General features: G+C 37.6%; 1 protein-coding gene across 1 annotated transcript in view; it reads left to right on the forward strand.

Annotated features, from left to right (window-relative positions):
* Cfap47 (cilia and flagella associated protein 47) overlaps positions 1-14884 on the forward strand; it is a 262175-nt gene extending 247291 nt beyond the window's left edge. The window contains exons 64-65 of the mRNA XM_085838136.1: positions 9501-9669; positions 14672-14884. Of these exons, the coding sequence (XP_085694262.1) occupies positions 9501-9669; positions 14672-14884 (382 nt within the window). The remainder of the gene's footprint in view (positions 1-9500; positions 9670-14671) is intronic.
* Positions 14885-25558: the final 10674 nt, after the last annotated feature.

The following is a 25558-nucleotide window of genomic DNA, read 5'->3' on the forward strand; positions in this document are numbered from 1 at the left end:
TGTCAGCGTTTAGAAGCTGCTTATGGGATGGATCCCTGGATACGGCAGTCTCTAAATGGTCCATCCTTTCATCACAGCTACGAACTTTGTCTCTGTAACTCCTTCCCTGGGTGTTTTGTTCCCAATTCTAAGAATGTGCACAGTGTCCACACTTTGGTCTTCATTCTTCTTGAGTTTCATGCGTTTAGCAAATTGTATCTCATATCTTGGGTATCCTTAGTTTTGGGCTAATATCCACTTATCAGTGAATACATATTGTGTGAGTTCTTTTGTGATTGTGTTACTTCACTCAAGATGATGCCCTCCAGGTCCATCCATTTGGCTAGGAATTTCATAAATTCATTCTTTTTAATAGCTGAGTAGTACTCCATTGTGTAAATGTACCATAATTTCTGTATCCATTCCTCTGTTGAGGGACATCTGGGTTCTTTCCAGCTTCTGGCTATTATAAATAGGGCTGCTATGAACATAGTGGAGCATGTGTCCTTTTTACCAGTTGGGACATCTTCTGGATATATGCCCAGGAGAGGTATTGCTGGATCCTCCGGTAGTACTATGTCCAATTTTCTGAGGAACCGCCAGACTGATTTCCAGAGTGGTTGTACAAGCTTGCAATCCCACCAACAATGGAGGAGTGTTCCTCTTTCTCCACATCCTCGCCAGCATCTGCTGTCACCTGAATTTTTGATCTTAGCCATTCTGACTGGTGTGAGGTGGAATCTCAGGGTTGTTTTGATTTGCATTTCCCTGATGATTAAGGATGTTGAACATTTTTTCAGGTGCTTCTCTGCCATTCGGTATTCCTCAGGTGAGAATTCTTTGTTCAGTTCTGAGCCCCATTTTTTAATGGGGTTATTTGACTTTCTGGAGTCCACCTTCTTGAGTTCTTTATATATACTGGATATTAGTCCCTTATCTGATTTAGGATAGGTGAAGATCCTTTCCCAATCTGTTGGTGGTTTTTTTGTCTTATTGATGGTGTCTTTAGCCTTGCCGAAGCTTTGCAGTTTCATGAGGTCCCACTTGTCAATTCTCGATCTTACAGCACAAGCCATTGCTGTTCTATTCAAGAATTTTTCCCCTGTGCCCATATCTTCAAGGCTTTTCGCCACTTTCTCCTCTACAAGTAATGTAAATGAAGAAAATATCTAATAAAATAAAACTTTTTAAAAAAAAGACCTTCCGAGCCAGAGGACAGTGACCTGCCCTGCAGGGAGCGCCATCTTGGCTCCGGGACTCCACCGAACTTAGTCTGTACAGGTCAGAGTGAGGACCACAGAGGCAGACAGCTTCTGGGACAGGCGGGAGCCACAGAGCCGCTGAGGCAGCACCCTTTTGGGGCCGCAGACATCCGGCACCCTCCCAGCAGGAGGACAGTGACCTGCCCTGCAGGGAGCGCCATCTTGGCTCCGGGACTCCGCCGAACTTAGTCTGTACAGGTAAGACTGAGGACCACAGAGGCAGACAGCTTCTGGGACAGGCGGGAGCCACAGAGCTGCTGAGGCAGCACCCTTTTGGGGCCACAGACATCCGGCACCCTCCTAGCTGGAAGACAGTGGTCTGCCCTGCACAGGAGCCCTCTGCCTCAGGAGCAGGGAGCACATCTTGGATCCAGGACTTCCTAGGTTTTCTATCTCCAGCGTTGCCTCACTTTGGATTTTCTTTATTGTGTTGTCCACTTTCCTTTTTAGGTCTAGTATGGTTTTCTTCATTTCCATTACCTGTTTGGATGTGTTTTTCTGTTTTTCTTTAAGGACTTGTAACTCTTTAGAAGTGTTCTCCGGTATTTCTTTAAGTGAGTTATTAAAGTCCTTCTTGATAACCTCTACTATCATCATGAGATATGCCTTTAAATCCGGGTCTAGCTTTTCGCATGTGTTGTGGTACCCAGCACTGGCTGAGGTGGGAGTGCTGGGTTCTGATGATGGTGAGTGGTCTTGTTTTCTGTTAGTAAGATTCTTATGTCTCCCTTTTGCCATCTGGTAATCTCTGGAGTCAGTTGTTATAGTTGTCTCTGGTTAGAGCTTGTTCCTTTCGTGATTTCGTTAGCCTCTACCAGCACACCTGGGAGACTAGCTCTCTCCTGAGTTTCTCAGTGTTTAGAGCACTCTCTGCAGGCAAGGTCTCCTCTTGCAGACAAGGTGCACCGATATCTGTTGTTTGAACTTGCCTCCTATCAGAAGATGAAGGCCTGAAACAGGGCCTGTCCCAGAAGCTGTTAACTTTTGTAGTCCACACTCTCACCTGTGCAGACTAGTCTTGGCAGGATCTGGGATTGAAGATGGCTGCAGCAGATGCTCCAGCAAAGCCCTGCCGGGCAGGGTGGACACCTCTCCTCTGGCAGGGAAGGTGCCCGGATGTCTGGAGCTTGAAATGGGGCCTGCCTTAGAAGCTCTGTGGCTCCCACCTGACCCAGAAGCTGTTAGCTTCTGTAGTCCACACTCTCACCTGTGCAGTCTAGTCTTTGCAGGATCTGGGAACCAAGATGTCTCTGGCAGATGTTCCGGCAAGGGCTTCCCAGGCTGGGCAGATACCTCTCCTCTGGCAGGAAGGTCCTTGGATGTCTGGTCCCCGAAACGGGGTCTGCCATAGAAGCTCTGTGGCTCCCGCCTGTCCCAGAAGCTGTTAGCTTCTGTAGTCCACACTCCTACCTGTGCAGAGTAGTATTGGCGGTATCCGGGAATGAAGATGTTTCCCACAGATGCTCCGGCAAAGCCCTCCCGGGCGGGGTGGACTCCTCTCCTCTGGCAGGGAAGGTGCCCAGATGTCTGGAGCCTTTGCAGACTAGTCTTGGCAGGATCCGGTAATCAAGATGGATTTTCTTTATTATCTTTTGCAGTAGAGATGCTTTAAATGATCTATATCACAAGTTCCATGTGTGAGTACTGTAAAGATAAAATATAGGCTCTTTCTAAATATGAGAATGAAAACTTATGTTATAACTGCTAGGAATGTACAGCTATCTTTATTTTAGTTATTTGGAAATAATTCATAGTTCCTAACAATTAGATTATTATATTCCATCCTTTACATTTTTACATGTATTTATTATGTATGTGAGTGTTTGTGTGTGTGTGCATGCTTATGTGTCACAGAGTGTATGTGGAGCTCAAAAGGCAACTAGCTTGTTTCTCCCTTCCCATCATGTGAATTCCAAGGATTAAACACAGGCTGTCAAGCTTTAGTGACAAGGACCCTCAGTCACTGAGACACTTTGCCAGCTCTATATTATAGTTAAAATTAACCACTCTTTAATATCCTTTGAACTCATTCTAACGAAAAAATATGAGCTAAATAATTTGAATAGAAAATAACACAAGATTCCTCATTAACTCACTTGTGATTGCTTTTGATAGATGCAATTAAATAATGCTATCATTACTTAGAAAGACAATCAAAAGAAACCTCACAATTTTGTATGACATAAAAGAAAACTCTGGATGAATATCTCATCATGGTTAATTTATTTTCATTAGCCTACTTTGTCTCAATTTAATTAGAAACTTGTTCACAAAAAAAAAAAAAAAAAAAAGAAATTTTTTCACTTAATGAATTGGAGATAAAAACCAAGAACTGTATTTACTGTCACAAAGAGGGAGCAAGAGGATATTATCCTCTACTGAATATCCAGTTTTCATCAAATGCATTATTATTTTTCTTCTCCCGTTGTTTTTAGAAAAATCCTAATTTTAGTCAACTCTATCTAATTTTAATAATTTACAGGTATGTATATTTTAACATACTATTTTCTAGGGAAAAAAGGTCAAGCTTCAATGCATAGCTTGTCTTCTCCCAAAAAGAAATTAGTTCAATTCTCACTTTCCCTTTATACAGTAATGGTTCACTCGGCCTTTTGCGAACAATAAGGTAGTTACAAAGGCAGCTTCCTCAAGTTGCCATTCAGTCTGTTTCTGTTGGTATCTTAATTATTAAAATGTCTTAGAAGTTCTTTTCTTCTACTTTTCTGACTCCTAACATGTAATAAAGGGCATATGATTCCTTCTCCACCACAGCTTTTGTGAATTTTTTTTAATAGTGGGAAAAGAGGTGGCAATATGGTTTCCTTCCAAAACCATATTGAAAGAAACCAAAAGGAAAAAAAAATCTACTTAGTTATAACCAAATAATTCTGAGTAGAATTTTAATATTACCAACATTATTTTAAATATTTTGTTCAGAATCAGAATGTGTTTGTCACTTTATCTATTGTAAAATATTGCAATGTATTTAAGAGAATTCTCAGGAAAAAGAGAAATATGAATAGATTTCTTCAGTGCATTTCAGTAAGCATTTTTGTAAGATAAACTTGTTTATCAGAAGTTCTAGTACATCAAATAGTATTTGACAAATTCATCCAAACTGTGAAAAGGAAATAAGCTCTTGAGCTCTCTTATTGAATAAACTATATAGAATCAAAAAGAAATTCAAAATCCCATGATTGTAGTTTCTAAAGTGGAGACTTTATTCTCCATGAGGTCATCTTGATAAAGTATATAGAGAATGCACAGCCAGCCTGGGATATATAGTGAGACAGTTAGGAAATGCTGACGCATGAAAGAAAATCTGATGAAATGGTTTTGTAAGCAGTTTTATCGATGATTTCTTACTGACCCAGATGAATTGCTTTAAGATGCTCCGGATGGGGAGTGAACATATTTTTAAAATCTGAAAAGACCACTACAATTTGATAGCAATTCCCCCCTTTGAAAATCTTATAGATATCTCTGCTTTAGTATCATTACTTTTCTAAGAAACTATTTCAATTTTCTGAATGCAATTATTATTTGCCAGAATGGGTTTCTGCATTCCTTTAAGAAATATAGGGGAAAACATATTTCCCCACCCACAGTTATCTAGTATTTTAATGGTATTATTATCAAGGAAAAGAATGGAAAGGAACTTATTTTCAATAAATAGTAATACTATATCAAATGTAGGAGAACATGAATGTACTTAAGTGATTATTTCTAATCAGTGTAGTCTCTTTATTCTGCTTTCCCTAAAACCACACTAACAGCAATACTAAATATGTATTACATACCTATTACCTACGATTATTCAATGCTAATGATACTACAAAATTTGTATCACTAATTTACATAAATACATATGTACCTACACACAAAAAACACATACATATTTATATATTTTTCAATATTTTATATTGAATAATGTTACCAGATTTTGCAGTGCTTAGTAAGTAGGGTGCCTCTTTAATTAATATATTTCAGTTCCTGCCAACTACTTTCTGACCATATCCCAACAGAGAAATACTTTTTTTCATGTCCATATTTCTCTTTGATTTCCTACAAACCTCTGATTTGGGCAATTCCAAATTGTAGTAGTGGTAAATATTTCAGATATAATTTAAGTATTAAGTCTCTTAGAAAACTATTAAACACTTCTATTCTTTTCTAAAACATAGCGAACATTAACTTTGTTGAGTGTAGGCAAAATAAATATCACTAAGAAATGCCATGTACAGGAACAGGATGTTTTCTCAATGACAGAAACTTAACCTTGAGCCTCAGACATACTAGACAAATACTGTCCCCCTAAAATACATCCCTGGATCCTTTTCTTTTTCATTTCTTTTTCTTTTTCTTTTTCATTAGATATTTTCTTCATTTACATTTCAAATGCTATCCCAAAATTCCCCTATATCCTCCCCTGCCCTGCTCCCAAACCCACCCACTTCTGCTTCCTGGCCCTGGCATTCCCCTATACTTGGAATCTTTGCCAGACCAAGGTCCTCTCCTCCCAGTGATGGCCGACTAGGCCATCTTCTGCTACATATGCATCTAGAGACACAAGCTCTGGGGGTACTAGTTAGTTCATATTGTTGTTCCTCATATAGGGTTGCAGACCCCTTTAGCTCCTTGGGTACTTTCTCTAGCTCCTCCTTTGGGGGCCCTGTGTTCTATCCAATAGATAACTGTGTGCATCCATTTCTGTATTTACCAGGCACTGGCATAGCCTCAAAAGAAAGAGCTATGTCAGGATCCTGTCAGCAAAATATTGTTGACGTATGCAATAGTGTCTGGGTTTGGTGGTTGTATATGGAACGGATCCTCGGGTGGGACAGTCTCTGGATGGTCCTTCCTTCAGTCTCAGCTCCGAACTTTTTCTCTAACTCATTCCATGGGTATTTTGTTTCCCATATTTAAGGAGAAACTAAGTATCCACACTTTGGTCTTCCTTCTTGAGTTTCATGTGTTTTGCAAATTGTATCTTGAGTATTCTAAATTTCTGCGCTAATATCCACTTATCAGTGAGTACATATCATGTGAGTTCTTTTGTGATTGGGTTACCTCACTCAGGATGATATCCTCCAGATCCTTCCATTTACCTAAGAATTTCATAAATTTATTGTTTTTAATAGCTGAATAGTACTCCAGTGTGTAAATGTACCACATTTTCTGTATCCATTCCTCTGTTGAGGTTTGAGACAGTTTTTCTAAGTTATGTAGTCAAGCTTTGAGCTTGCAGTCCTTTTTCTTTAGACTCTCTAGTAGTTAAGATTGCAGGACTGTAGCACTCACTAAAACTTGGAAGTATTGAAACAGAAGATCTTTGTGTTCATTTTATTTCATCAGTTGGGCCTTTCTGCAAATGCTTAGACGCAGGTATTCATGCATATGAACGTAAGTAAGTCAATAAAGTACTTACAAACCTCCCAAAAGTGACACAATCTGAAAATGGACAATTGGAACTAGGTAATGATAATTTTATTGAAGATATATTTAGAACTTTACAGTTTTGAATGACCCACTTAATTAAGCCATTGCTAACAGAGAGCAAGAAAATGAGATTTGAAATGAGTTCCAATAGCAAAGACATCCATTGAGAGGTATTTGAAACATGCATGCACATTGCTTGAGTACTATACAAAAGGATTCCTCACTATTGTCAGTTCTACATATCTTTTTCCTGCTCCCCTAAATTCTAGTATTGGTCATGTCCACACAGTGTCTTTTCCCTCTTTTATATTTTTATAATTATGAAATATATGTAGATCGGAATAGGTGGCACATGGCTTTGATGCCATCATTCAGGAGGCAGAAGCAGGTGCATCTCTGAGTTCAAGGTGAGCCTAATGTATAGGATGCAGGCCTAATATATACAACACACACACACACAAATGAGAGTGAGAAAAACAAACAGAAACAAAAATAAAATACATTGTAGATCACCCCATCAGTATCTAGTCTGTTATTGTTTCATGTAGCAAGCAAATCTTGTGTTGCCTGATGCTTCTTTTAAAGTACACAGGGTTATCACTGTTAAACACTGCTCACAATTTTCTAAATCAAGAAATTAATTTTGCTTATTTTCATTGCCCTATGTCCATTTTAAACCACTGTTCAAACATCAACCTGAAAGGATCACTTTTTTTATTATTATTATTTGCTTCTGTTTTACTGGCCATTTCTTTATTGGCTCCTTCACATTTACCTATCCTTTAAACATTGCTGTTTCCCAAAGCCTGATTTTTACCCCTTTGTCTATCATCCCTTACTAGATAATTTACAAATCTACTGTTATCTTTATCATCTATCCTTTGAAGAATCCAAATGTAATTCAATTCCTGACCTTGTCCCCAACTTCAAACATACACATCCAATTTTCTATTACAGAAATAGTTTAATATAATGTTAATTGTTAACATGAAATTTCAAAATATAAATTATTTCTCCAGCAAAGAAAACTGGTTTTAAGTGAAAGGTAATTCTAGTTTTGCACATCCCACAGAAAATGTTGCAACAAATTTATGTTTCTCTCTTTCTGCTTCATATCACTTATGATCCATTAGAAAAAATGGCCACACAGTCTATGAAATATAAGCATAACTCAGTTATTTTTCACCATTATTAGTAGTGCCACCTTGATCTAACCACTTGGTTATTCTGGAGCCTTGTTGTTTTGCCTGTTCACCACCACTCAAGTTTTCACTTTGTAGTCTTTTACAGCATAGCTAGAACCATCCTTTAAAAGTGTGTTCCCATCATTGGTCTGGCCAGGCCACCTGTTATATCCCTTTCTTCTAAATACCTACTCCCTGTCTGTTCCATAGCACTGATCTAATGACTAGTGTTGTACTTTATTCTAAAACTTTGATGCTTTTGATTTCACATTCTCTATACAGATCACTTTTGAATAGATAGACCATTCATTATACTTACCATGGTCCCCTTCACATCCAGAAATAAATCACAAATATGAAGAATCAGAAAAAAATATTCTGGAACGGACTATACTTTTGATTTGCTAAATAGTATTCTCTTAAATCCTTATATTTCTAAGTTGATCAATACAATTATAGTGTATCATAGACCTTACAGAAGTTGCTAACATGAGAAAAATCAAAATGTTTATAGAGTCCCAGTAAGTGAATAAATGTATCTTTTATGAAGCTTTTAAAATCCCTAGTAGGAGCCACTGTGGATTTTGATCACACCATTAAAGAAGTAACATGGATGTGCTTCAAACCATTCCTTAAAATGAAAAGAAAAAAGCTCTATCATCTTTCTTTGTGAAGCTTGGTAGGAGCACACAAGAAAGAACATAGATGAAAATATATCAATATAGTATTTCCAAAGCAAATTCAAGTATACATGAAAAAGCTCATCCTCTGAGACACGCTGTGATTTATTCTAGGATGAAAATGTGGCTCAAGATATGCAAATTTATAAATGCAATACATAAAATTAATATACTCAAGGGCAGAAATAAAATGAAATTTTCATATATACACAGATAGCTTATATACAGTCTAAAGCATGTCATCCTGACAAAAGAACTAAAAGTAAAAACACATAATAGGAAGGCACACACAAGTCAGCACACAAAAGGCTATATATGGCAAACCTACTGTCAATATTATAAAAAATGGGAAAGACTCAAAATATTTGCATTAATACCATAAGTATGCCCTCCTTCTTCATTCTTATTGTGTATATTCCTTGATGTCTTTCTTGAATAAGACACAAAGAAAAAAGAACAACAAATAGAAAAGAAATCAATTTGTTCCTGTTCAGAGACAGTTCTTACACATGTGAAGACATAACAATGCAACATATATAAATACTTTCAGCAGAGTGAGAGAATATAAAACCAATATAAATATAGCTCTTCTATATAAGCAAGCTATGTTCTGGATAAGGGAAGTAAGTAGGGTTCATCTGGCCCCTGTCTCTGCTCCTAATTACAATAGTGCCCTGACTTGCCTCGTCTAAGGACAATGATTGCAATATGTATGCCAAATTAACCTTTCCTTCCTAAGTTATTTTGGTCATGGTGCTTCATCAAAGCAACAGGAAAAAAAGTAGGAAATGTGCTATTTGGTAATTTTCAAATTGCTACCTCACATATTTTTGTAAATATTCAGTATTATTTATGAATTATAGGTTTATTGAAGCAGAATTTATGTTATAGTCATCATTTTCTCAATTTAATGACAATGACTGATTTAATAGATTACATTCATGATTTTTTTCTAGGTATTATGAGCCATTTGTGGCCCGTTTTCTACCAGGCAGTGATCAAGAGTTTTTTGTAAAACCTCAGTCTGGAGAACTCCCTCCATTTTATACAAAAGGAATTGTCATCATTGTAGGATTTAAACCCCAAATGTACAGTAAGAAATATCAAGCAACACTTGCAATACAGGTAAGTTTTAGAACACACAGCTTTTAGTTCTCAAAGCCGATAACTCAAGTATGGAATATAACAAACTACTTTGTTAAAACTAAGAAAAGTTGAGGAATTACTTATATTCTATGTTTAAAAAATGTGGAAGAGTATAAATATATAAATTATTTGTATAATTACAACACTTTCTTTAAGAAAATGTTATTACTCATAAAATTTATATAGGTTTATTTTTTGTTTGTTTGTTTGTTTATTTATTAGGTATTTTCTTCATTTTCATTTCCAATGCTATCCCAAAAGTTCCCTATACCCTCCCCTACCGACCCCCCCCCCAACCTCCCCTATCCAACCAATTCCCACTACTTGGCCCTGGCGTTCTCCTGTACTGAGGCATATAAAGTTTGCAATACCAAGGGCCTCTCTTTCCACTGATGGCCAACTAGGCCATCTTCTGATACATATGCATCTAGAGACACGAGCTCCGGGGGGTACTGGTTAGTTCATATTGTTGTTCCACCTATAGGGTTGCAGACTCCTTTAGCTCCTTGGGTCCTTTCTCTAGCTCCTCCATTGGGGGTCCTGTGATCCATCCAATAGCTGACTATGAGCATCCACTTCTGTGTTTGCTAGGCCCCAGCATAGCCTCACAGAGGACAGCTCTATCAGGGTCCTTTCAGCAAAATCTTGCTAGTGTATGCAATGGTGTCATCGTTTGGAGGCTGATTGTGGGGTGAATCCCCAGGTATGGCACCATCTAGATTGTCTATCCTTTCGTCTCAACTCCAAACTTTGTCTCTGTAACTCTTTCCATGGGTGTTTTGTTCCACTTTGTTTTGGGCAAAGTGTCCACACTTTGGTCTTTGTTCTTCTTGCCTTTCATGTGTTTTGCAAATTGTATCTTGTATCTTGGGTATTCTAAATTTCTGGGCTAATATCCATTTATCAGTTTCTGGGCTAATATCGACTTATCAGTGAGTACATATCTCGTGAGTTCTTTTGTGATTGAGTTACTTCACTCAGGATGATGCCCTCCAGGTCCATCCATTTACCTAGGAATTTCATAAATTCATTCTTTTTAATAGCTGAGTAGTACTCCATTGTGTAAATGTACCATATTATCTGTATCAATTCCTCTGTGGAGGGACATCTGGGTTCTTTCCAGCTTCTGGCTATTATAAATAAGGCTGCTATGAACATAGTGGAGCATGAGCATATGTCCTTCTTACCAGTTGGAATATCTACTGGATATATGCCCAGGAGAGGTATTGCGGCATCCTCCGGTAGTACTATGTCCAATTTTCTGAGGAACCACCAGGTGATTTCCAGAGTGATTGTACAAGCTTGCAATCCCACCAATAATGGAGGAGTTTTCCTCTTTCTCCACATCCTGGACTGCATGTGCTGTCACCTGAATTTTTGATCTTAGACATTCTAACTGGTGTGAGGTGGAATCTCAGGGTTATTTTGATTTGCATTTCCCTGATGATTAAGGATCTTGAACATTTTTTCAGGTGCTTCTCAGCCATTCGATATTCTGCAGGTGAGAATTCTTTGTTTACCTCTGTACCCCATTTTTAATAGAGTTATTTGATTTTCTGGAGTCCACCTTCTTGAGTTCTTTATATATATTGGATATTAGTCCCGTATCTAATTTAGGATTGGGAAAGATCCTTTCCCAATCTGTTAGTGCCTTTTTTGTCTATTTACATTGTCTTTTGCCTTGCAGAAGCTTTGCAATTTTATGAGGTCCCATTTGTCGATTCTCCATCTTATAGCACAAGCAATTGCTGTTCTATTGCGGAATTTTTCCCCTGTGCCCAAATCTTCGAGGCTTTTCCCCTTTTCTCCTGTATCAGTTTCACTGTCTCTGGTTTTCTGTGGAGTTCCTTGATCCACTTAGATTTGACCTTATTACAAGGCATAGGAATGGATCTGTTCAAATTCTTCTACATGATAACTGCCAGTTTTGCCAGTACCATTTGTTGAAAATGCTGTCTTTCTTCCACTGAATGGTTTTAGCTCCCTTGTCGAAGATCAAGTGACCATAGGTGTGTGGGTTCATTTCTGGGTCTTCAATTCTATTCCATTGGTCTATTTGTCTATGGCTATACCAGTACCATGCAGTTTTTATGACAATTGCTCTGTAGTAAAGCTTTAGGTCTGGCATGGTGATTCAACCAGAGTTTCTTTTATCCTTGAGAAGAGTTTTTGCTATCCTAGGTTTTTTGTTATTCCAGATGAATTTGCAGATTGCTCTTCCTAATTCGTTGAAGAATTGAGTTGGAATTTTGATGGGGATTGCATTGAATCTGTAGATTGTTTTTGGCAAGATAGCCATTTTTACTATATTTATCCTGCCAATCCATGAGCATGGGAGATCTTTCCATCTTTTGAGATCTTCTTGAATTTCTTTCTTCAGAGATTTGAAGTTCTTATCATACAGATCTTCCACTTCCTTAGAGTCACGCCAAGGTATTTTATATTATTTGTGACTATTGTGAAGGGTGTTGTTTCCCTAATTTCTTTCTTGGCCTGTTTATCCTTTGTGTAGAGAAAGGCCATTGACTTGTTTGAGATAATTTTATATCCAGCTATTTCATTGAAGCTGTTTATCAGGTTTAGGAGTTCTCTGGTGGAATTTTTAGGGTCACTTATATATACTATCATATCATCTGCAAAAAGTGATATTTTGACTTCTTCCTTTCAAATTTGTATCCCTTTGATCTCCTTTTGTTGTCGAATTGCTCTGACTTGGACTTCAAATACTATGTTGAATAGGTAGGGAGAAAGTGGGCAGCCTTGTCTAGTCCCTGATTTTAGTGGGATTGCTTCCAGCTTCTCACCATTTTCTTTGATGTTGGCTACTGGTTGGCTGTAGATTGCTTTTATCATGTTTAGGTATGTGCCTTGAATTCCTGATCTTTCCAAGACTTTGATCATGAATGTGTTTTGGATTTTGTCAAATGCTTTCTCCACATCTAACAACATGATCATGGGGTTTTTGTCTTTGAGTTTGTTTATATAGTGGATTACGATGATAGATTTACATATATTAAACCATCCCTACATTCCTGGAATGAAACCTACTTGTTCAGGATGGATGATTGTTTTGATGTCTTCTTGGATTCGGCTAGGGAGAATTTTATTGAGGATTTTTGCATCAATATTCATAAGGGAAATTGGTCTGAAGTTCTCTATCTTTGTTGGGTCTTTCTGTGGTTTAGGTATCAGAGTAACTGTGGCTTCATAGAATGAATTGGGTAAAGCACCTTCTGCTTCTATTTTGTGGAATAGTTTGTGAAGAACAGGAATTAGATCTTCTTTGAAGATCTCAAAGAACTCTGCACTAAACCCATCTGGTCCTGAGCTTTTTTTTTTTTTTTTTTTTTTTTTTTGTTGGTTGGGAGACTTAATGACTGCTTCTGTTTTTTAGGGGATATAGGACTGTTTAGATCATTAATCTGATCCTGATTTAACTTTGGTACCTGGTATCTGTCTAGATATTTGTCCATTTCATCCAGGTTTTCCAGTTTTGTTGAATGCAGCTTTTTGTAGAAGGATCTGATGGTGTTTTGTATTTCTTCAGGATCTGTTGTTATGTCTCCCTTTTCATTTCTGATTTTGTTAATTAGGATGCTGTCCCTCTGCCCTCTAGTGAATCTGGCTAAGAGTTTATCTATCTTGTTGATTTTCTCAAAGAACCAGCTCCTCCTTTGTTTGATTCTTTGAATAGTTCTTCTTGTTTCCACTTGGTTGATTTCATCTGTGAGTTTGCTCATTTCCTGCCTTCTACTCCTCAGTGGGGAATTTGCTTCCTTTTGCTCTAGAGCTTTTATGTGTGTTGTCAAGCTGCTCCTGTGTGCTCTCTCTAGTTTCCTTTTGGAGGTACTCAGAGCTATGAGTTTTCCTCTTAGAATGCTTTCATTGTGTCCCCTAAGTTTGGGTATGTTGAGGCTTCATTTTCATTAAACTCTAAAAGGTCTTTAATTTCTTTCTTTATTCCTTCCTTGACCAAGGTATCATTGAGTAGAATGTTGTTCAGTGTCCACATGAATGTTGGCTTTCTATTATTTATGTTGTTATTGAAGATCAGCCTTAGTCCTTGGTGATCTGATAGGATGCATGGGACAATTTCAATATTTTTGTATCTGTTGAAGGCTGTTTTGTGACCAATTATATCGTCAATTTTGGAGAAGGTACCATGAGGTGCTGAAAAGAAAGTATATCATTTTGTTTTAGGATAAAATGTTCTATAAATATCTGTTAGATCCATTTGTTTCATAACTTCTGTGAGTTTCACTGTGTCCCTGCTAAGTTTCTGTTTCCAAAATCTGTCCACTGATGAAAGTGGTGTGTTGAATTCTCCCGCTCTTATTTTGTGAGGTGCAATATGTGCTTTGAGCTTTACTAAAGATTCTTTAATGAATGTGACTGCCCTTGTATTTGGAGCATAGATATTCAGAATTGAGAGTTCCTCTTGGAAGATTTTACCTTTGATATGTATGAAGTTTCCCCCTTGTCTTTTTTAATGACTTAGTGTTGGAAGTCGATTCTATTAGATATTAGAATGGCTACTCCAGCTTGTTTCTTCTGATCATTTGCTTGGAAAGTTGTTTTCCAGCCTTTAATACTGAGGTAGTGTCTGTCTTTTTCCCTGAGATAGGTTTCCAAGTAAGCAGCAAAATGTTGGGTCTTGTTTGTCTAGCCAGTCTGTTTGTCTATGTCTTTTTATTGGGGAACTGAGTCCATTGATATTAAAAGATAGTAAGGATAAGTAATTGTTGCTTCCTATTATTTTTGTAAGATTATTGGAATCCTCATTGAAATATATGAAATCTCATTGTGATTTTTATATACTTTTATGGTATTTCAATTTTTGAACATAAAAGGTTGGTAATAGTACAAACCTTTTCCATATCACATACAAGAAATACAAACTATTAAAAGTTATAAATGTTTCCCTAAGTTTTCTAGGTCTCTGGGTATTTCTTATAATATCGTTTTCTCTCTTGATTTTCAGACAGATGAAATATATTGGTTGTATGAAATAAACGGGTTAGCTCCATCACCGAAATCACTGACACATGTAACAGCCAAAATTGATGCTACTAGCAAGGTATATGACTGCATGCCACCAATTCGACGTAATTTTATTCGTGAAAATGCTAAACTTCGAAGCACAGCAGTATCTTCTACTGTTAAAGGTGCTCCTTTATTCAAAAAGTATAAATAAAAATTTTAAACATTTCTTGGTCTCAAGTTGTATTGAATATTTTGTTTCTTATCTCAGTTTTGGGGGATAATTATAATTCAGTATTTTGTTTGGGTTTTTTTTAATATTTTTATTACATATTTTCCTCAATTACATTTCCAATACTATCCCAAAAGTCCCCCATAGCGCCCCCCACTTCCCTACCCACCCATTCCCATTCTTTTGGCCCTGGCATTCCCCTATATTGGGGCATATAAAGTTTGCAAGTCCAAGTCCAATGGGCCTCTCTTTCCAGTGATGGCTTACTAGGCCATCTTTCGATACATATGCAGCTAGAAACAAGAGCTCCGGAGTACTGGTTAGTTCATCATGTTGTTCCCCCTATAGGGTTGCAGATCCCTTTAACTCCTTGGGTACTTTCTCTAGCTTCTCCATTGGGAGCCCTGTGATACATCCAATAGCTGACTGTGAGCATCCACTTCTGTGTTTGCTAGGCCCCGGCATAGTCTCACAAGAGACAGCTATATCTGGGTCCTTTCAGCAAAATCTTGCTAGTGTATGCAATGGTGTCAGCGTTTGGAAGCTGATTATGGGATGGATCCCTGGATATGGCAGTCTCTGGATGGTCCATCCTTTCATCACAGCTCCAAACTCTGTCTCTGTAACTCCTTCCATGGGTGTTTTGTTCCCAATTCTAAGAAGCGGCATAGTGTCCACACTTTGGTCTTCATTCTTCTTGAGTTTCATGCGTTTAGCAAATTGTATCTTATATCTTGGGTATCCTAAGTTTTGGGCTAATATCCACTTATCAGTGAATACATATTGTGTGAGTTCCTTTGTGATTGTGTTACCTCACTCAAGATGATGCCCTCCAGGTCCATCCATTTGGCTAGGAATTTCATAAATTCATTCTTTTTAATAGCTGAGTAGTACTCCATTGTGTAAATGTACCATAATTTCTGTATCCATTCCTCTGTTGAGGGGCATCTGGGTTCTTTCCAGCTTCTGGCTATTATAAATAAGGCTGCTATGAACATAGTGGAGCATGTGTCCTTCTTACCGGTTGGGACATCTTCTGGATATATGCCCAGGAGAGGTATTGCTGGATCCTCCGGTAGTACTATGTCCAATTTTCTGAGGAACCACCAGATTGATTTCCAGAGTGGTTGTACAAGCTTGCAATCCCACCAACAATGGAGGAGTGTTCCTCTTTCTCCACATCCTCACCAGCATCTGCTGTCACCTGAATTTTTGATCTTAGCCATTCTGACTGGTGTGAGGTGGAATCTCAGGGTTGTTTTGATTTGCATTTCCCTGATGATTAAGGATGTTGAACATTTTTTCAGGTGCTTCTCTGCCATTCCATATTCCTCAGGTGAAAATTCTTTGTTCAGTTCTGAGCCCCATTTTTTCATGGGGTTATTTGATTTTCTGGAGTCCACCTTCTTGAGTTCTTTATATATATTGGATATTAGTCCCTTATCTGATTTAGGATAGGTAAAGATCCTTTCCCAATCTGTTGGTGGTTTTTTTGTCTTATTGATGGTGTCTTTTTTCTTGCAGAAGCTTTGCAATTTTATGAGGTCCCACTTGTCAATTCTCGATCTTACAGCACAAGCCATTGCTGTTCTATTCAAGAATTTTTCCCCTGTGCCCATATCTTCAAGGCTTTTCGCCACTTTCTCCTCTATAAGTTTCAGTGTCTCTGGTTTTATGTGAAGTTCCTTGATCCACTTAGATTTGACCTTAGTACAAGGAGATAGGAATGGATCGATTCACATTCTTCTACGTGATAACAACCAGTTGTGCCAGCACCTTTTGTTGAAAATGCTGTCTTTCTTCCACTGGATGGTTTTAGCTCCCTTGTCAAAGATCAAGTGACCATAGGTGTGTGGGTTCATTTATGGGTCTTCAATTCTATTCCATTGGTCTACTTGTCTGTCACTATACCAGTACCATGCAGTTTTTAATCTCAATTGCTCTGTAGTAAAGCTTTAGGTCTGGCATGGTGATTCCACCAGAGTTTCTTTTATCCTTGAGAAGAGTTTTTGCTATCCTAGGTTTTTTGTCATTCCAGATGAATTTGCAGATTGCACTTTCTAATTCGTTGAAGAATTGAGTTGGAATTTTGATGGGGATTGCATTGAATCTGTAGATTGCTTTTGGCAAGATAGCCATTTTTACAATGTTGATCCTGCCAATCCATGAGCATGGGAGATCTTTCTATCTTCTGAGATCTTCTATAATTTCTTTCTTGAGAGACTTGAAGTTTTTATTATACAGATCTTTCAATTCCTTAGTTAGAGTCACGCCAAGATATTTTATATTATTTGTGACTATTGAGAAGGGTGTTGTTTCCCTAATTTCTTTCTCATCCTGTTTATTCTTTGTGTAGAGAAAGGTCATTGCATTGATTGAGTTAATTTTATATCCAGCTACTTCACCGAAGCTGTTTATCAGGTTTAGGAGTTCTCTGGTGGAATTTTTAGGGTCACTTATATATACTATCATATCATCTGCAAAAAGTGGTATTTTGACTTCATCTTTTCCAATTTGTATCCCTTTGGTCTCCTTTTGTTGTCGGATTGCTCTGGCTAGGACTTCAAGTACAATGTTGAATAGGTGTGGAGAAAGTGGACAGCCTTGTCTAGTCCCTGATCTTAGAGGGATTGCTTCATGCTTCTCACCATTTACTTTGATGTTGGCTACTGGTTTGCTGTAGATTGCTTTTATCATGTTTAGGTATGTGCCTTGAATTCCTGATCTTTCCAAGACTTTTATCATGAATGGGTGTTGGATCTTGTCAAATGCTTTTTCCCTATCTAACGAGATGATCATGTGGCTTTTGTCTTTGACTTTGTTTATATACTCGATTAAGTTGATGGATTTCTGTATATTGAACCATCCCTGCATTAATTTCTTTATTTCTGCCTTGGCACAGTCATTATTTAGTAGAACATTATTCAGGTTCCATGAGTTTGTAGACTTCCAGCGTAAATCCATATTGGTCTGATAGAGTGCATCACATTATTTCAATTTTCCTATATCTGTTGAGCATTGCTTTGTGAATATGTAATCAGTTTTACAGAAAAAGAAATGGGCAGACAGTTTTCTATATGGAAGATAAGACTAAATATCAAGTATTTTTTTAAATATAGTTTTGCAGCATAAATTTTAGAAGAAAATTTGCAATTGACTTTTCTTTTCTTTGGAATTTTTAAACAATTTTATTAAACAATGATATTTTCTTCATTTACATTTCAAATGCTATCCTGAAAGTCCCCTATACCCTCCCCCTGGCCCTGATCCCAAACCCACCCACTCCTGCATCCTGGGCCTGGCATTCCCAGGGGCATATAAATTTTGTAAGACCAAGGGGCCTCTCTTCCCAATGATGGCCAACTAGGCCATCTTCTACTACTTATGCAGCTAGAGACATGAGCTCTGGGGGGTACTGGTTAGTTCATATTGTTGTTCCTCCTACAGGGTTGCAGACTCCTTCAGCTCCTTGGGGTACTTTCTCTAGCTCCTCCATTGAGGGCCCTGTGTTCCAACCAGTAGATGACTGTGAGCATCCACTTCTGTACTTGCCAGGCACTGTCATAGCCTCACAGAGATAGTTATATCAGGGTCCTGTCAGCAAAATCTTGCTGGCATATGCAATAGTGTCTGCATTTGGTGGCTGATTATGGGATGGATCCCCGGGTGGGGCAATCTCTGGATGGTCTATCTTCTGTCTCAGCTCCAAACTTTGTCTCTGTAACTCCTTCCATGGGTATTTTGTTCCGTATTCTAAGGAGAAATGAAGTATCCACACTTTGGATATTTTATTTGTTTACATTTCAAATATTATCCCCTTTCCGGGATTTCCCCTGTATACCCACATCCCATCCCTCCTCCCCCTGTTTCTATGAGGATGCTCCCTGATCCACCCACCCACAATAATTTCACTGCCCTAGCATTCCTCTACACTGAAACATCAAGCCTTCACAGGATCAAGGGCCATCCCTCCCATTGATTCCATATAAGGCCCTGTCAGCTCCTTCAGTCCTTCCCCTTACTCCTCTATTTGGGTCCCTATGCTCAGTTCAATGGTTGGCTGCAAGCCTCCACATCTGTATTGGTCAGAATCTGGCAGAGCCTCTCAGGAGACAGCTGAATCAGGCTCCTGTCAGCAAACACTTCTTGGCATCCACAGTAGTATCTGGGTTTGGTGTCTGCATGTGGGATGGATCCCCAGGTGGGAAAGTCTCTGTTCCACTCTTTGTCTCTGTATTTCCTTCAGACTGGAGCAATTCTGGGTTAAAAATTTGAAATTGCATGGGTGGCTCCATCCCTCAACTGGGGGCCCATGCCTAACCTCTGGATATGGTCTTGACAGGTTCTTCCTCCCCTTTGTGTGGTATTTCAGCTAATGTAGTCCCCGTGGGCTACCTGTGGGAGGATCTTGCTTTCCTGGCATCTGGGACTTTCTGGTTACTACCCCCAATTCCCTATTCCCCATTGCTATACACCTCTGTTTAATTTTCTGACCCTCTGTACATCTCCTCCATTTCCTTCCATACCTGATTCTTCCCCCCCCCCCCCCCGTCTTGTGCTCCTCCCAAGTCCCACCTACCCTCTACTTCTCTTGTTATATTGTTTCCCCTTCTAAGTAGGACCAAAGCATCCATTCTTTGGTCTTCCTTCCTTTTGAGCTTAATATGGTCCATGAGTTGTGTCATGGGTATTCCATGCTCTTTGCCTTATATCCACTTATCAGTGAGTGCATAACATGTGTGTTCTTTTGTGGCTAAGTTACCTCAGTCAGGATGATATTTTCTAGATCCATCCATGCATTTGCTTGTGAATTTTGTGAAGTCATTGTTTTTAATAGCTGAGTAGTATTCCATTGTGTAAATGTACCACATTTTCTGTATCCATTCCTCTGCTGAGGGACATCTGGATTGTTTCCAGCTTCTGGCTATTATAAATAAAGCTGCTATGAACAGAGTGGAATATGCCCTCATTATATGTTGGAGCAACTTTTGGGTATATGCCCAGGAGTGGAATAGCTGTGTCCTCTGGTAGTACTATTTCCAGTTTTCTGAGGAACCACCAGACTGATTTCCAGAGTGGTTGTACCAGCTTGCAATCCCACAAACAATGGAGGAGTGTTCCTCTTTCTCCACATCATTGTCAGCATCTTCTATCACCTGAGTTTTTGATCTTAGCCATTTTGACTGGTGTGAGGTAGAATCCAAGGTTTGTTTTGATTTGTGTTTCCCTGATGACTAAGGATGTTGAACATTTCTTTAGGTGCTTCTTGGACATTCGAGTTTCCACAGTTGAGAATTCTGTTTAGTTCTGTTCCCCATTTTTGATAAAGTTATTTGGTTCTCTGGAGTCTAACTTTTTGAGTTCTTTGCATATACTGGATATTAACCCTCTATCAGATATAGGACTGGTAAAGATCTTTCCCCAATTTGTTGGTTGCCATTTTGTCCTACTGACATTGTCCTTTGCCTTACGGAAGCTTTGTAATTTTATGAGGTCCCATTTGTTGATTCTTGATCTTATAGCATATAAAGCTGTTATATATATATATATATATATATATATATATATATATATATATATATTCTGAGACCCAGCACTGAAATAAAATATGTCAGAAAGGTGCTAACTGTTCTCGAAGAAAACATGTTTCCAGTGTTCAGTGTCAAGTCAGCAAAGCAAGATAAGGTTAAAATACATGAGGTGCTTAGAAACAGCTATATTCTTTTCAGTTTGGGTGAAATGTTCTGGAGATATTTGCTAGGTCCATTTGATTTATAATGTCTGTTGAATCCAGTTTTTCTCTGGTAACTGAATTACTGCTCACTACCAGAGACAGTTGCTCCTGTAACAGATTAGAATAAGGTGTGTGTGGATGGGGAATTTGTGTATTGAGTAAGATGAGTTGTTTAGAATAACATTACTCTTGAAGGCATTTTGCATAAGAATGGGAAATGGAGTGGTTTTCTTCTACAGCACAGCACATTTAACAATTTTTTGCATTATTTTGTTTCATAGATTCATGCTTGGGCTTTTCTTCTTTTTATAGTCAAATATTGTCACATAATGATATCTAGCTGATTTTTTTTTATTAATTTTCTTAGACTAGGAATGTTATCAAACTTGGACAATTGTGTGAATGAATGAAACAGCTGACCAAGAATTTTTACCCTAATGTCACCATGTAGCTTTGAAAATTGTAAGAGCCAGTGTGAGAAAAAGCAGTTGGTAAACAATGTTCTATATGGAAGATAAGACTAAGTGTGAAGTCTTTTTTCAAAAATACAGCATAAATTTTAGAATAAAATTGGCCATATATTTTCTTAAAGCTGTCTTTTTTATACACTCTGAGAACAAGCACTGGAGATGAAATTTGTCAGAAAGGAGCTGACAAATTATTTTCAAAGTAGAAACCATGTTTCCAGTGTTCAATGTCAAGTTAGCAAAGTAAGACAAGGTTAAAATCCATAGTAGTAAACAAGTAACATAGAATTTTGACTGGAAGCTCTATGTGGGGCTTCAGGTAGTTCTACCTGCTGTCTAGCTAATGCTCCATTGTGAGTCACAGCAATCCTTCAGGAGCTAAATTCATCCATATTCAATTCAGGGACCTAATTAACATTTTTTTTGTCTTACAACTTATTTATCACTTAAATTATAGTTCAACATGGCTGGAGAGATGGCTCAGAGGTAAAGAGTACTGACTGCTCTTTCTGAGGTATTGAATTCAATTCCCAGCAACCATATGGTGGCTCACAACCACCTGTAATGGGATCTCATGCCCTCTTCTAGTGTGTCTGAACAAAGCTACAGTGTACTCATATACATAAAATAAATAGTAAATCTTTAAAAATTATAGTCCAACATTTTGGAATTAAGGTATAGACAAGGAAGTATACTTTTACAAATAATATGATCACACACACACAATTTTAAAACTTTCAAAACCATACTGTAGAAGAGAAAAAACATACTTCAGTTACTGTGGTAATAGTGATGTTGATTGTAGCTTACAGGTAACAGAGAAGACAATATAAACTTTGTTTAAAAAAAAAAAACATGGTATTTGAACTCTCTGATGATTTCCACAGTGGATGATTTCAGGGATTTTCTTTTGTTTTGCTCACCATGAAATCACTTCTGGGTTGGTCTGGATTTCTGTAGACATTTATAAATAAATTTAATAAATACATGTAATGGTCTTAGATGAGTGATAACAGACAGAAGCAGGTATATACTGTCTGTATATGAAAAGTCTAGTGAGAGAGACAGATGGGAGAATATAACAGGGAATGTAAAGGTCACTTACACGCTCAAAACTGGTTTTGTGTTTAGAAAATACCTATAAAACCATAAGCTGTGACCCATGAATAATTTTTAGACTCCATAAAAACATAAAATGTAAGGTAGAGTTGAAAATTGTCTGGATACAATTTGAAGTAGTGAATCCCAAGCAAGTTCAAAGGCTTGGAAAAGATTTGTCTTCTCTCTCTCTCTCTCTCTCTCTCTCTCTCTCTCTCTCTCTCTCTCTCTCTCTCTCTCTCTCTCTCTCCTTCTTTCTACAATTTTAACTTGAATTTGACAATTTTTTCTAGATATAACACTTAATCTTTTGATGAAGAAAAAAACTATCTCACTGGACCTCATCAAAATTCAATGTATACCATTATTCAACTACAAAAAAAAAATAATAATCCAGTTGAAAAAAATGGCAAAGGGCATGGATATTTACTAGTTCCATCCACTTGCCTGCAAAACTTCAATATGTCCTCATTCTTAATATCTGAGTGATATTCCATTGTTTAAATAAACCACATTTTCTGTATCCATTCTTCTGTCGTGGGACATCTGGGTTGTTTTCAGCTTCTGGCTATCACAAATAAGGCCACTATGAACATAGTGGAGTATGTGCCCCTGTGGCATGGTGGGGGCATCTTTTGGGTATATGCCCAAAAGTGGTATAGCTGGGTCTTCAGGGAGATCTATTTCCAATTTTCTGAGGAACCTCCAGATTGATTTCCAGAGTGGTTGTACCATATTTGCAATCCCACCAACAATGGAGGAGTGTACCTCTTTTTCTACATCCTCTCTAACATGTTGTCACCTAAGGTTTTGATCTTAGTCATTCTGATTGGTGTAAGGTGGAATCTCGGGGTCCTTTTGATTTGCATTTTTCTGATCACTCTAAGGACTTTGGACGTTTTTCTAGGTGCCTCACAGCCATTCGAGATGCCTCAGTTGTGAATTTTCGGCTTTGTTCTATACTCCATTTTTTAATTGGGTTGTTTGATTTTTTTTGTTGCTTAACTTCTTGAGTTCTTTATATATTTTGGATATGAGCTCTCTATCAGATGTGGGATTAGTGAAGTTTTTTTCCCAATCTGTAGGTTGCCAATTTGTCTCATTGATTGTATCCTTTGCCTTACAGAATCTTTCCAGTTTCATGAGGTACCATTTATCAATTCTTGATCTTAGAGCATGAGCCACTAGAGTTCTGTTTAGGAAATTTCCCCCCTGTGCCAATGAGTTCAAGACTCTTCCCCCATTTCTCTTCCATTAGAATAAGTGTATCCAGTTTTATGTTGAGGTTCTTGATCCATGGACTTAAGCTTTGTACATGGTGAGATATATGGGTCTATTTTCATTCTACTCCATATGGGCAGCCAGTTAGACCAACACCACTTATTGAAGATGCTTTCTTTTTTTCCAGTTTATATTTTTGGCGTCTTTGTCAAAGATCAAGTGACTGTAAGTGTGTGGTTTTATTTCTGGGTCTTCAATTCTATTCCATTGATCAACATATCTGTACCAATACCATGTGGTTTTTATCACTATTGTTCTGTGGTAAAGTTTGAGGTCAGGGATGGTAATTCCCCCAGGGGTTCTCTTATTGTTAAAAATTGTTTTCACTCTTCTGGGTTTTTGACTTTCCAGATGAATTTTAGAATTGCTCTTCCTATCTCTTTGAAGAATTGTGTTGGGATTTTGATGGGGATTACATTGAATCTATAGATTGCCTTCGGGAGGATGACCATTTTTACTATGTTAATTTTGCCAATATATGACCATAGTAGATCTCTCCATTTTCTGAGATCTTCTTCAATTTCTTTCTTTCCCCCTTTTCTTTTTTTCTTTCATTTTTTTTTCATTTTTTTCAATTTCTTCTTCCTCTTTCTTTCTTTCTTTCTTTCTTTCTTTCTTTCTTTCTTTCTTTCTTTCTTTTTTTTTTCTTTTGGTTTTATGAGAGTTTCTTTATATATAGCCCTGGCTGTCCTGGAACTCACTCTGTAGACCAGTCTGGCCTCAGAAATTTGCCTGTCTCTGCCTCCCAAGTGCGGGGATTAAAGGCATTCCCACCACACCCAGCTCAACTTCTTTTTCCTTTTTTCTTTTTACCTAAGATCTCTAGTTAATCGATTAGCAAAAGTAAAGGAAGGAAAAATCACATGGACGGTCCCTGACAGATGGAGAAGAAATCACTACATATTTTGATTTTACATTTTTATTTTTGGCTAAAATGGTTTCTTATTCTTATTCCAAAGCCATTTATTGACTGAACACTTTTCTATCAACAATTTCCACATCCTTTCCTCCTTCTCCTTCTTTATTCTTCTCTTTTTTCTAAATTTGGCAGGGTCTTGCAGTGTAGGCCTATTTGGCCTTGATCTCATGATCACCTCACCAGCTCAATTTCTTTAGCAACTTGACTTTATTGTCATACAGGTCTTTCAATTGTTTGGTTAGAGTTACCTAAAGATATTTTATATTATTTCTGGCTATTGTGAAGGGAGTTGTTTCCATAATTTCTTTCTCAGCCTGTTTATCATATGCATAAAGGAAGGCTACTGATTTATTTGAGTTAATTTTATATTGGGCCATTTTGTTGAAGTTGTTTATCAGCTGGAGAAGTTCTTTGGTTGAATTTTTGGGGTCACTTATGTATCTTATCATATCATATGCAAATAGAGATACATTTATTTCTTCTTTACCAATTTGTATCCCCTTGATCTGCTTTTATTGTCTTTTTGTTCTAGCTAGCACACTGAGTACTATATTCAATAGATATGAGGAGAGTGGCCATCCTTGTCTTTTCCTCAATTTTATTGGAATTGCTTCAAGTATCTCTCCATTTAATTTGATATTGGCTATAGGAGTAATTTGTTTTTATTATGTTTAGGGACGGACTTTGATTTCCTACTCTCTCTAATACTTTTAACATGAAGGGGCATTGCATTTTGTCAAGTGCTTTTTCTGCATCTAAGGAGATGATCATGTGAGTTTTCTTTGGGTTTGTTTATATAACTGATTACATTAATTGGTTTTTGTATATTGAACCAACCTTGTATTCTTGTGATGAATGCTACTTGATTGTCACGCATGATGGTTTTGATGTGTTCTTGGATTCAGTTTGCAAGAATTTTATTGAGTATTTAGCATTGATATGTGTAAGCAAGATTGTTCTAAAGTTCTCTTTTTTTGGTTGGGTTCTTGTGTGGTTTAGGTATCAGAGTAATTGTGGCTGCATAGAATAAATTAGGTAGTGTTCCTTCTGTATGTATTTTAGAGAATAGTTTGAGGAATATTGATAGCAGGTCTTCTTTGAAAGTCTGGTATAATTCTGCACTAAATCCATATGGCCCTGGGCTTTTTTTTTTTTTT

Source organism: Mus caroli, unplaced genomic scaffold (assembly GCF_978045245.1).
Source record: "Mus caroli unplaced genomic scaffold, Mus_caroli_1 scaffold_5, whole genome shotgun sequence".
Lineage (NCBI taxonomy): Eukaryota > Metazoa > Chordata > Mammalia > Rodentia > Muridae > Mus > Mus caroli.